The following is a 14,058-nucleotide window of genomic DNA, read 5'->3' on the forward strand; positions in this document are numbered from 1 at the left end:
CCTCATGAGTGCTAAGCAAGCACTCTACCCCCGAGCAACAACCCCAGCCATACAATGTTATTTTTAATGACTTCATTACACTCCAGTGGATGTGTGTTGTATCATTCCAAACAATTCTCTGAGACCAACCAAGAAGGCTACAATTCAATCCGTTGCCGACACTAACTACCTGGAGTTAGCACTGATCACACAGGTGAGGGGCTCAATCTCACAAGAGGGCTTCATTTAGAAACCAGTTGTAAACAAGGTCCCAGGATACCTCCATTGCTGCCAAGCTGTTTACAGATTCGCAGGTTCCTTTGACAGCCCCCCTTTGCTCCTGCCTTCAAAATTCACCAGAATAATTCACAGAATTTGGGAAAGCACCTTACTTGAAATTATGATGCTTTTTATAAAGGCTTCAACTTAGAAAATGCCAAATGTAATGTTTAGGGCAGCAAGGAGGACAGCTCAGAGTTCCCATGCCCTCTCTATGCAGGCCACTTTCCTAGCACATCATGGGTCTACCCACCTGGAAGCCCCTTTAGTTGTTTGTTTCAGAATTTTTAATTAAAGTTTCAGGACATAGGCATGACTTATCACAAACATGGCCACTGTGACTGAACTCAGTCTCTACCCTACCCTACCCTAGAGCTAGGGGTAGGATAGGGGGCTGATAGTTTTAACCCTCTAACCATGAGGTTGGTTTGTGTGGTGACTGACCCCATCCTGAAGTCACTCATTAGCATAAATTCAGGTTTGATCAAAAGAGCTCCTTCTGAATAATAAAAGACACTCCTAATATATACATACAACATATATATACACACACACATATATATATTCACCTATCCATATCTACCTATAGATATACACACATATATATACACCTATCTATATCTATCTATAGATATATATATAGGACATTCTAAATATATAAACAACGTCTGTGCCTGGAACTAGGGACAAATACAAAACTTATGTTTTTTATTATACCACAGTGTGCCATAATCTCCCTGTGTCATCTCCCAGGAAAATCTAAATCTAAATCCAAAACGCCATAATATACGTTAGATTTTGATTTTACTTCCTGCTGAGCTTTCCTGCCTGAGTGGAAATAACCTTTAGTTACATGAGAAATGTGAATTTATTACCTCTCTCCACACAAACAGTTTTCTTCTCCTATCTCTGTTGTCTATATCCATTTGTGTTGATGCCAGCCTAACCAAAAAAAACCATCATTCTGAATTCTGCCTTTCCCTTTCTTCTTCTCTTCAAGAGCCAGTTCCTGCCTATTTTATCTCCTTCATAATTCTTAAATTTTTTTCTCTTGCTTGTTTACATTGCTAGTGCAGCCTCATCTAACTAATTGGTTTATTTCAATTTTATCTGTGCAAATCTATTTTTTTCTACACACTTGCTGGGAAGGTTTTTCCAGAACAGTAATATGGGCCATATCGCTTCCCTGGGTAACCTTCAACTGGATCCTCATTAGTCAGAAAAATCTCTAGGTTTCTTGGCTGAATATACAGTCTTCCGCAGTATTAGTTTGGATTTGACTGTGTCTTTTGAGATTTAGCTCACATTCCACCTCATACAAAAAGTCTGCTTCTATAACCTCCTAACCCCTTCCTTTATCTCCCTTGACTCACTGAGCTTCTGGGCTCCCCCTGAGGTGTGTGCTGCTCAATGATTGCTTCCAATGTTTTGTTACACTTAAGAAATGCTTAAAGATGATGTTAATACTTCAGCGGGATTGCACTTCATGGCTTCTGTACAAAAGAAAGTTATAGGAAGTCAGGATGCAAGCACAAATACAGAACCAGGTAAAGTACTATTTTTCTTTTTTAAAAAATATATTTTAATGTATTTAAGATAATCTGTGTGTTTTCTTAAGGCAGCAATTTAAAGGGAATTTAAAATTATGTGATATTAGTTACTTATCTAAAGTTCTCCCCAACAAGGGGAAATTAGAGATTGAATGTATAATAAGTAAAACATAATATTTTGTTTAAAACTGACATAGACTACATCCTATGTCAGTAGAAATAATGTTTTGAATTGGATTCTCTGTGCTCTGAGTTTCCTTCACTTGAATTGCCTACCTAAGGTTGAGGGGCCTGGGAGTAGGGCTGATAAAGTTGAGGTTGGTAGAAAACGAGATTGGGGCTAGTGTGGGAGGGGCTCATAACTCTGTTCAAGAGCAGAGGAAGGGAATGTTTGAGGATCTGCTGTTAATTGCTTGTAAAACTTATTCATCGATATAACTAATCATTATGAATAGTATCTTGAATAGTGCTCTGCTCATTATGTCACAGTAATTCTTATTATGACTTTCAGTGAACAGTTTCGTCTGTGTATGGAATATTTTAAGTACTTTCTAAACACACTCTAATTTTGTCTTTTTATAAAGTATTTACTGACATCATTAAAAATGATATATAATTACTATAGAATATTTGGATAATATAGCAAGTATGATAGATGAAAATTAACTATAATCATACAATTTAGCAATAATGTTTTGGGATGGTTTTGTCTTTTATTCTTTTGTTGTTTTATGTAGTTAGATAGAATACTTAGATAGCAAGTATCCTCATTATTTGAACTCCTCTTGTCCAGGTATTCCTCTTTCCTAGCTTTTCCCTGAGAGTTTTGTTATAGTTATTTCCCAAATAACTTGAAACTCTCTCAATTAGAGTGGTTTTGTTTATTTGTTTGTTTGATTTTTTGTTTTTGTTTTTGTTTTTGGTATTAGGGATTTAACTCGGGGCATTTTATTATACCTTCATTCCTTTTTGTATTTTATTTTGAGACAGGATTTTACTAAGTTGCCCAGGCTGGCCTTGAGCTTGTAATCCTCCTGCCTCAGCCTATCAAGTCCCTGGTACAACAGGTGTGCAACCACCCAGCATAATTAGAGTGTATTTTTAACATATTACTTCATTGTACTATATTTGCATTACAGTAATGTTGCATGTGGTCCTTGCTGCAGTGTTGAAGGTAATTCATATCTGTGTTCAATACTGCAGGGCACACACTACCAATAAATAAAAGAACGTTAATTAAGTGATGTTTAAAATGCCTTATATTGGTACTGTGGTGTACACCTGTAATCCCAGCTACCCAGGAGGCTGAGGCAGGAGGATTGCAAGTTCTAAGCCAGCCTCAGCAATTTATGGAGACCCTATCTCAAAATAAAATGAATAAGGGATATACTTCAGTAGTAAAGATCCCCTGGGTTCAATCCCCATTCTGGGGGATGGGGGGAGAAAAATGAAAGAAAAAAAATGGACTGGTACAATGTTTTTTCTCATTTGAGATAAGACTCCTGTTATCCGAGAATTAACAGTTCAGTATATTTTCAGTAGATTAAATTTGGATTACAAGGTGTATCAGGGGTATTTTATATTCTATTTATTTATTTATTGGTACTAGGGATTGAACCCAGAGGTGCTTAACCCACTAAGCCACATCCCCAGCCCTTTCCCCTCACCGCCCCCCATGGTACTGGGGATTAAACTCAGGGCTTTGTGCATGTGAAAGCACTCTACTGATGGAGCTATATCCCCAACCCCATCCCCAGCCCTTTTATATTTTATTTAGGGACAGGGTCTTGCTAAGTTGCTTAAGGTTTTGCTATTGCTGAGGCTGGCCTTGAATTTGAGCTCCTCCTGCCTCAGCCTCCTGAGCTGTGGGATTACAAATGTGTGCCACCACACTCATCCTATTTTATATCTCTCTTGTTTTACTTTGATTTCTACTTATGCCAAATGTTTCCCTGTATCATCACAACAAAACATAAAAAGTACTTTGTATTTATTTGCCATAAAATATTTAACCAATTTCTTATTGTTGAAGCTGCTAGCTACTTGGCAGGTTTTAGTTTTTTCTGCTCTATAAATAAAGCATAAGACCCCCACACACACCTTTGTCATTCATATGATTTATGTAACTTTGACTTTCCTGATCTAATAGGTGACAGAAAGTCATTATTTTGTGTTTATTTCTGATTGAGATTGGGTTGAGCATGTGAAAGTTGTTTTTTGAGACTGCTCATGGTGATGCACACCTGTAATCCCAGAGACTCACAAGCTTGAGGCCAGCTTCAACAATTTATCAAAGCCCTCAACAACTTAGTAAGAGCCTGTCTTAAATAAAATATATAAAAGGACTAGGGATGTAGGTCAGTGATAAAGTGCCTTTGGGTTCAAAAAGATGTTTTTTAGGTAAATGATGAGTTTGCCTTTGGAAACATTCTTTAAATGTTGTTATCTAAGTATGTCTTTGAGAAGACCTTGAAGGTACTCTGCCTTGCTGCTGGGTAATCTTATAAAGTTGGCAGCCTGTTTGCTAAGATTCATCTGGAGACAGGCCAGGGAAATACATAATACTAAAACTCAAAAATCATTGTTTAAATTAAATTGTTAAAATTAAGTAGTTGTCAATCTTTATTACCACTTTTTATGCTCCATATCTAATTGTCAGTATTCATATATTTATTTCCTGTGTTTGTGAAATCTTTTCTGGTTTTTTTTTTTTGCTTCAAATCTTCTGATTTACAAGATAAGGAAGTTGCTTCTCAAGAAGTTGTTTCTGAATGTGATAAAAATCAGCAAATCATTTCTTCCACCTCAGGTGTGTTCTTTTTTTCTTTTCTGAAAACAGCCAGACTGATTACAGTTATATCTATATGAGGCCAAAGCCGAAGTCACCAACCCCGTTTAAACAAGCAGTTAAACCAATCAGCTGACTTAATAGAAATAGAATGACAATTGTTTTCAGTTTCCTTTTTTCTGGTGAATTCAAAACTTTCATAGCAAGTTTCCTTTATAACAATGAGTTGTAGTTTTAAGCATGAAATTTGAAAGTAATGCTGTACTAAAATTGAAATGCTGGAAAATAAGATTAGAGCCCAAGAACAAAAGGCACAGAGTTACACTGCCTGCTAATGTACATGTGACAGCCCTGTTTATTTTATTTTTTTTAATTTTATTTATTTCTTAGTTGTAGATGGACACAATGCCTTCATTTTATTTATTTTTATGTGGTTCTGAGGATTGAACCTAGTGCCTCACACATGCTAGGCAAGTGCTCTACCCCTAGCTATAGTCTCAGTCAAGACCCTGTTTATTTTACTACTGAATAAGAAACAAATAACTTTTATGAAATTTAGATGTTAAAACATTTTGAGTGGTAAAATTTAGCTATGGATTCTGAATATACTAAAGACCACTTAATAGCACCCTTTTGAAGAGCATGATCATATCTTAATGTGAGAAACTGGCTCACCTGTCCAAACCCAAAGAATGGATTAAGAGACACAAGGTATAGCAAAAAAGTGAGACTTTACTGATGGTCTTGCAAGATTGGGTATCTGGGTAAGTGGGCACCCCCAGAGCAGTTACAATTGGCATTTTATTTTCTAGTGTGCAAGTTCCCTTCCAGGTTCCTCACTGGCTAAGTGCACAGTCTACTCCAGCATTTCCTAGGTTTTACTCTCTTGTCTTTACTCTTGGTTATTTCAAGAAATGTCTTTAGTTGTTTCCACCCTTTGTTCTCTCATGATGGGAAAGTGTTTTGGGGTTGAATGTATTCTAACATGTATTCAGTGTTTAATTCTTTACCTAAGTTACTATTTCCTAACAGAGATTTCTATCTCTGTTGGTCAGGCCAGCCCCTTCCTCCACCTCCTGTTTGTCGAGGGGCTGTTCTGGTACATGGATTTTGGATCTGGCACATCCATAGGCTATGGGGCTATTGTGAGTTAACTGCTTGTAACTTTCCATTCTGCTCTATTTTCCCTCCAGCTACCTTTCTTACATCCCAATTTTACATTTAAAGTTACATACCGTATTCTGAAAATGGACTTTATTTCTCATGCCCCCCCCCCTTCTTTTTTACCTTTTGGTCTCATTTTCATTTTTGTGCTTTTTTCCTTTGGTATTGTCATGTATCCTAGCCATATTAGGTTTTTGAGGAGGAAACTCCCATGGTAAAGAGTTCACCCCTTTTTAGCAGTTCTGAAGGTGTCCCAGTGTTCTGGAGCACTTGGTAAGGTCCTTTGCAATTCAGTTGAAGCTTTTCTTCTTTCCAGACTTTGATTAAAGCCAAGCCACCAGGCTGGAAGTGATGAATTGTGACCAGAGGAGATATCAAGCAAGGAATCCCTTTAATTTGAGGGATAATAAAGTGAAGGATATGACTAGTATATATTTTCTTTCTTTAAAAATTTCTTTTTTATTTCTTCAGTTGTTGATGGACCTTTATTTATTTTATTTTATATGCGGTGCTGAGAATCGAACCCAGTGCCTCACACATGGCGGGCAAGTGCTCTACCACTGAGCCACAATCCAAGCCCCTGGTCTTTACTTTCTATAGAAAGAAATTCTGTAGTTTTTCCCAAGTAAGGGAGCTCATATAAATGTTATATAAGCAAAACAACAGAAACACAACAAAGTCTTTCTATGTAGGAGGTTAAGAATTTTTGTAGGTCTCAAATTGACTCAGATCAAATTTATGACTCTGACAGAGGTTTTTAGAGTTATTAGGTACTCCTGTATAAAACCCTTCCTTTAACCTCCTGGTATTACTTACTTTTGGGAGGACCGACACAAATATCCATGAAGTTACATTAAAGGAACCATTGTCTTTTCTTTAATTGTCAATGTATGGCTGCACTAAAGTATTTAAAATACTCTCCTGCCAGGTGTTTAAAACCAAGTTGGTCAAAATCGATCTTTTTCTTCTCTGTTGTTAAGAGTCAGCTGAGATTTGTTAGAGATCACTCTTGGGAAGTTGTGAGAAGCTTCTTGGTTTCTTTAGCTTTCCTCTACTAGTAGTGCCATCTACAACAATGGGCCAGGGTCTTGCTGACCACATGTAGTTTCCCTTGGAAGCATCAGGGACATTTCCATCTTCAGTGACCTCCTCTTTACAGAATGTGCACTGGTTGGTTTTCTCTTCTCTAGAGTTGTCAGAATTCCCCATAGTTCGAAAGTCAGATGACTCATGAGAGTTGCAGGTCCTTTAGAAGGGTCCTGTTGTTCCCTGTGTCCTTGCTGACCTTAGAGTGCAAGGGCCACAATATTGGCTACTTTCTCCTTTGCCCTTTTATTTCCTTGACTTTTGTCTCCAAATTTTGGTTTTAATATCCAGCAGGCCAGTTTCACCAGTCTTGAATTTGGAGTACTGTATTTTAACTTTAATGTCTATAATCTTATAGTTTTCCCTTACATTTAAGTGGGGTCAGCATTAGTACTGGACATCTGCCTTATATCCTGTCTGTCCTACAGGTGATGGGGTATTATCTCAAATTAACTCAGATTGTTCTATTAGAAGAAGTACTTCTACAAAACACTAACAGGCAGCAGTTACAAAGGTATACAAAGAAAATACAAAATGAACTAGAGCAAAACATATTCAGTTTGTATAATAGCTTTGAACCAAGAAACATTATCTCTATAATACCACAAATGTATATTTGATATCTATTTTGCCTCACTAAGACCCCACATATATATGAGTTCATTCATATGAGATCCTTGACAAATTTTACTCTTTTAAAACTCTTTTACAGCCTTTAAATTCCTTTTACAATTTATCCAGTTCTTTACTTAGTTTTAAATTTTATTTTCTGTCCTGTTTATTTTTGAGATTGTAGTACCTTTATAACAAAAATATATCCTTTGAATATAACTTTAAATAAGCTTAATTCTGGCCTAATTTTGGAGCTATCCTAACACGGAATAAGGTGAGAGCCAGAGTCTTAAATCAGGTACGGGGGCTCTTGACAAATCTAGGCAATTTATTTTATTTCTAAAGTTGATCTTTACCTCTTTCTTAAATATAATTTACAAAGTTTTCATATATTATTTCCCAAGTCTAAATGAATATCAATTAACACAATACAACAGTACATATAAAACATGAATCAAGGGCTGGGGTAGTGGCTTAGCGGTAGCGCGCTTGCCTAGCATGCGTGAGGCACTGGGTTTGATTGTCAGCACCACATATAAATAAATAAAAATTTTGAAAAAAAGTTCATCAACAACTAAAAAAAAAATATTTAAAAAAAATGAATCAAACAAGCTAAGAGTGCTCCTTTCTTTTTGTGGAAAAGAAAAAATTTTCATGTTCTACATTGTGGAACTTTAAACAAATTAGACTCTCTTTATTATCTTTCAAAAATACATTAAATTTCCATTCTAGTGTAAAGCATGTCATAAAATGTATATAAAACTTATTGATAACAAGTTATCTTTATCCAGTTATAAAACATTAAGTGATATAAACAAATCCCCAGTTAAATTTGCTATTTTCTTTTTTGTTGTTTTTTTAATTAATTTTTTTATTTATATATGACAGCAGAATGCATTACAATTCTTTTTTATTATAATTCTTATTACGCATATAGAGCACAATTTTTCATATGTCTGGTTTGTATACAAAGTATATTTACACCAATTCGTGTCTTCATGCATGTACTTTGGATAATGATGACCATCACATTCCAACCATCATTTTTACCTCATGCTCCCTCCCTTCGCCTCCCACCCCTCTGCCCTATCTAGAGTTTGTCTATTCCTCCCATGCTCCCCATCCTTACCCCACTATGAATCAGCCTCCTTATATCAGAGAAAGCATTTGTCATTTGATTTTTTGGGATTGGCTAACTTCACTTAGCATTATCTTCTCCAACTCCATCCATTTGCCTGCAAATACCATGATTTCATTCTCTTTTATTGCTGAGTAATATTCCATTGTGTATATATGCCACTTTAAAAAAAATCCATTCATCTATCAAAGGGCATCTAGGTTGGTTCCACAACTTAGCTATTGTGAATTGTGCTGCTATAAACATTGATATGGCTGTGTCCCTGTAGTATGCTGTTTTTAAATCCTTTGGGTATAGACTGAGGAGACAGATAGCTGGGTCAAATGGTGGTTCCATTCCCAATTTTCCAAGAAATCTCCATACTGCTTTCCATATTGGCTGCACCAATTTGCAGTCCCACCAGCAGTGTATGAGTGTACCTTTTCCCCACATCCTCACCAGTACTTATTGTTGTTTGTTGTCCTAATAGCTGCCATTCTGGCTGGAGTGAGATGAAATCTCAAGAGTAGTTTTGATTTTCATTTCTATAATTGCTAGCAATGATGAGCATTTTTTTCATAGTATTTGTTGATTGTTTGTATATCCTCTTCTGTGAAGGGTCTGTTCAGGTCCTTGGCCCATTTGTTGATTGGGTTATTTGTTTTTTTTGGTGATTATCTTTTTGAGTTCTTGAAAATAGGTAAAAATTCTAATTCCTTTAAGACTTAGTTTCCCTAAGTAAGACACAGGAAATTATCTTGATAGATAACAGCAGATCAGTGTTTTAGACTTTTTTTCATATCAGTGAATTAAAATTTGACCTTCGAAAAAAATCCCTTAAATGGTGCTGGGGTTGTGGCTCAGTGGTAGAGTGCTTGCCTAGCACGGGCTAGGCCTTGGGTTCGATCCTCAGCACCATATAAAAACAAATTAATTAATTAAAGACATTGTATCCAACTACAACTAAAAAAATAAAAATAAAAAAATTTTTTTTAAAATCCCTTAAATGATGGCTGTGTTGGTTCTGTGTTTACAGCTCAGTGGCAGAGTGCTTGCCTGGCACATGTGAGGCACTGGGTTTGATCCTCAGCACCACATAAAAATAAATAAATAAAATAAAGGTAGGGCTGGGGTTGTGGCTCAGTGGCAGAGCACTTGCCTAGCATGTGTGATGCACTGGGTTCCATTGTCAGCACCACATATCAATAAATAAAATAAACGTCCATTGACAACTAAAAACTTAGACGATCTATAATTTTTTTCACTTTCTTAGTTTTGTTTTCTCTTTCATGTTCAGCTTTAGTACAAGAATATTATTTTACCCTACAATACTTTCTCATCTAGAAACACACATTTTCATTTTTAAAACTTTTTATATTTCCCTTCTTCCAGTTGTTCACTGTTTTTTAAATTTGTTTTGAAACAATCCTTATGAAATTCCTGAATTTTGACAAATTACTTCTTTGTAATAAGATGAAATACTTAATGATTTTTACAGTCCTTTCATCAAAGCTCATTTGAAATTTTTCATACTCCTTATGTATAGAATTGTACCTTTTAGAATTTTAATTTTTAGTAACTTTGCTTTTAGTTTAGGCCCAGAAGTAAAGCAACCTTAAAATTGCTTTTCCAGGGGGTTGGGGTTGTGGCTGCTAGCATGTGTGAGGCACTGGGTTCCACTGTGGGCACTGTGTATAAATAAATAAAATAAAAGACCATCAACAACTAAAAATATATATATTTTAAAAAATTACTTTTCCATTTACTAACTTTTAAGAACACGTTTAGTAGACCCGTATATATTTTACCTATGGCGTTTAAGAAGCCACATTTAAGTTTATATTTAGCAGTTGATGTTTTAGTATTTTAACTTTGCAGAAACTTCTAACAAACACATTTATCAATGTTTATCCCATTCATGTTAACTCTCATTACCCATTTTTAACTTAGGTTACCCATGAAAACCAACATATCAGAGAAGTCTAGTTAACACTTTAAGTCAGTTATTCTTACCAAAGAAAAATTCTTACATGTAGTGGACATTGCACTTTAAACATTTTATAGAAATTAACGTTTTCTTGATTGATTGGTCAACTAGAAAAACTTGTAGGTTAGAAATTTTAAAGACATCTTTACTCTTGCCAATGTAAATTGACCCTTTAGAAATTTAAACAGCCTGTCCCAGAGTTTTTTTACAGTATAACTCAGACATGATGGGTCTGTACAATTGGGAATAGAGTCTGGCAGCTGTGATGGATGCTAAAATCCGAGGTTTAGGTGACCACTCATCCTCCATGAGATAGATTTACTCCTACCATTACCAGTTCATTTTCCTTGTTAGGACTCTCCAAAGAAGAAGACCTTTTTCATTTTTAAGTGCATTTGAGAGTTGACCTTTGGATAGTCGGCTTCTGAATAAAAACAGCATGAAAACAAAAATAAAACAAACACAAACAAAAAACCCTCCAGTTAGACAAAACAAAACTAATCAGAACAAAATATCTTACTTCAGATCCACAGGACCAAAGGAGAATTCACCTGAAAAATTATGAGCTCAGAAAATGACAGAAACTTGTGAGGAATAGCATGGCTGTAATTACTTTAGTAAAGGAGCATGTGGAACATCTGTATTAGACCAGAGTGTGCTTTTGAATCAGATGAGAGTCAGTCCAGATATTTAAAGATTGTGAGAGCCCATGAGTTCCTCAGGAAAAAGTTCTTAAGGGAAAGAAGACTTGTACATATGGGATCTTTCCATTTTATGAATGTTCCTAGGCCTAGAATTTTTATTCCTCTGTTTCATTAGGTTTCTATAACTGAGTTTCCCTTTGTACTCAACCTTATTGAAGGTTTCTTGTAAGTCCGAAGCTCCTGTGTGTACTCAGTACCCACTTAGCTGGGGATTTTTCACACTCCCTGAGCTCCTGCTGCTGTTGCCCTCCAGGGAGAAGGAGCTGTTGAGGTTCATGGACTTTAGATCTGCCACATCCATAGGCTGTGGTGCTATTGTGTGAGTTAACTGCTTGTAACTTTCCATTCAGCTCCATTTCCCCTCCTGCTGCCATTCTTACATCCTAATTTTACATTTAAGGTAAGTACTATATTCTGAAAATGGACCACTAGACTTTATTTCTCACATAAATAAAACTAGTAATAAAATAAAGACCTAAATATCAAGAAACAAAAATTTTTACAAATTTAGCTATAGGTTTATTTCTTAAAATTTGGCTTTATCGAAGTTCTCTTAAATAAAGTAGATGAATGTGAGTTAATATATCTGAAGTGGAAATAGGAAATTATAGCATTTTCATGACATAATTTAGATACTTTGTTGTTCTTATCACATTATGAGAAAAGCAATACTTAATTTTTTTTTTATATTGGGGATTGAACTCAGGGGAACTCAACCCGAGCCGTATCCTCAGCCCTATTTTATATTTTATTTAGAGACGGGTCTCACTGAGTTGTTTAGTGCCTCGCCATTGCTGAGGCTGGGACTACATGCGTGTGCTACCATGCCTGGCAATACTTATCTTTATTAAATTACGGATTACTCTATAGTAAATTGACCATAGAATATGATAGAATTTAATTTGTTTATACCCATGAAGCTTCTACTTAGATTTTTAGGACATACGCATTTATGTTGTTTGTTGTTTACTAGTTTTTACAAAATTAATGATTTAGGTCAAGTTAAAGATATTTTTACATTCCCAATTTTTCTTAATTTTCAGAATATGAACCTGTAACTGTTCCTCAGCTGTTGGTTCCAGATGTACATCTCAATGTCGAACTTCCTACTAAAATATCAGAGAAATCTTTGTCTCCTTCAGCACCTGATATGGTAATAAATTATATATTCAGAAGTTTTAATATTGTACTGAAATTTATTATGTTTTTTCTAGATATTATACAATTGAATGGGTGAAATGAAGCTAAAAATCTCATCTGTGTAGCTTTGTAGGAAAGATCAAAAATCAATTTAAGTATTATGCCCTGGAATATTGTAAACTAAAACCAATGAGACTTATTTCCTGCAGCTTCCCTAAGATTAGGCACATAAAAGCTCTTCTTGCTTTTTAGTAATAATAATGAAGAATTTAGCTTTTTGGGTGGGAGATAGAGTGGCTATCCAAGGTAATAAGAATGATTTTTATGTGCTTTAACTCAGGTTGGACACACTTATATAGATGTGGTTGACATTGAAGCTGATGATCTACAGGAATTACCTGTCAGAGCAGAGCCTTCAAATGAGAATGTTATCAAACAGCAAAGTGATCATCTGGAGGTCCCATCATCTGCAAAGTTACATTATCTGGCAGCTTCAGTTACTAGTACTTTTCCCCCACACAACTGTAAAAGTCAAGGTAATAACTTTTTCCTACTTTAAATACATTTTGAAAAATTTCATAACATAGCATTGTTATTCCTACTCAAATCTCATAGCTCCCTTTCTGAAAGCCCACTGCAGTTTTAGATGTTTATATTCACATTCAGAAATTATCTCTTAAATCTTTTAATTCACCTTCTTTAGAAGTTCAGAATCAGTCTTTGTACGTCCTTCATATTCTTGATAGAAGCTGCCAGTTCTCCTGTGGATTTATTTTCTGAGCCTCCAAGAGTGACTCCAGCCTGTCTAGATGAAAAAACCTGGAGAGCAGACTTTACAGAAGTGAAGGAACCTGGGATCTCCTCAGTGACTCCATCAGAAAGACAGCAAGACCAAGGTGAATGACAGAAGATGTATAGCATGACGCTCCCTCACAAATTCCTGTTATGATAGAAACTAGCACTAATACTTGATAATTGCAAAAGAAACATGAAAGAGATTTGTCCTTTGTTAAGTGGAGAGGGCAGGTAGATGAATGAGCTTAGCCATTAAGCTAGCACCATATTTTACAAGGAGACTATAGATGTACTTGTACATATATCTTCTCAGTTAAGGAGGCTAAAATATAAATATCCTGTGGGAGTTCTTGAGTACTTTGATGCTTAAAATGAATTCTTATGTTTAAAAAGTTGGGAAATTCTGCAGCAGTATAGAGGTAATACATAGGCATGGTAGCCAACATTACTTAACCAGTAAAATATTTAGTTTTATATAAATCAGGTTATATGTGGCAAATTTTTATAATATTTAGAAGAATATTTCTCTACTGTATACAGTTATTATTTCCTGTGAATGGTTAGATTAATCCAATTGGCAATCAGACTTTCTACAACAGAGCTGATGTCTTTTCTAGGTTCCACGGCTGTTGGAATTCTGGACCCTGCTTTGTGGTTGCAAGATGCAGGTTCATTGTCTGTCAACAGTGGGCACTCAAGAGGTATAAGGAGCAAGAAAGGGATGGGAGAAGGGGCACATCACTTCAGGATGTTTGTGCATCACTTTAGGATGTTTGGGGATGTGCATTATAGCTGCATAAACAAACAGGTGCCAACATATCAGATTTTGAAGCCTTTGCCCTCTCTCTGTTCTGTCT

General features: G+C 35.7%; 1 protein-coding gene across 8 annotated transcripts in view; it reads left to right on the forward strand.

Annotated features, from left to right (window-relative positions):
- The window catches only part of Cplane1 (ciliogenesis and planar polarity effector complex subunit 1), a 150,240-nt gene that overhangs the window by 70,741 nt on the left and 65,441 nt on the right, over positions 1-14,058 (forward strand). For 3 of the 8 annotated variants that reach the window (XM_048802885.1, XM_048802883.1, XM_048802884.1), the window contains exons 39-43: positions 1,701-1,805; positions 4,546-4,617; positions 12,310-12,419; positions 12,747-12,942; positions 13,153-13,302. In XM_048802885.1, the coding sequence (XP_048658842.1) occupies positions 1,701-1,805; positions 4,546-4,617; positions 12,310-12,419; positions 12,747-12,942; positions 13,153-13,302 (633 nt within the window). Of the gene's footprint in view, positions 1-1,700; positions 1,806-4,545; positions 4,618-12,309; positions 12,420-12,746; positions 12,943-13,109; positions 13,303-13,818; positions 13,903-14,058 lie in introns of those variants that run through there. The other 5 variants (XR_007347470.1, XM_048802882.1, XM_048802881.1 and 2 more) reach the window with 5 other exon arrangements.

This window comes from Marmota marmota, unplaced genomic scaffold (genome assembly GCF_001458135.2).
Source record: "Marmota marmota marmota unplaced genomic scaffold, marMar, whole genome shotgun sequence".
Taxonomy (NCBI): domain Eukaryota; kingdom Metazoa; phylum Chordata; class Mammalia; order Rodentia; family Sciuridae; genus Marmota; species Marmota marmota.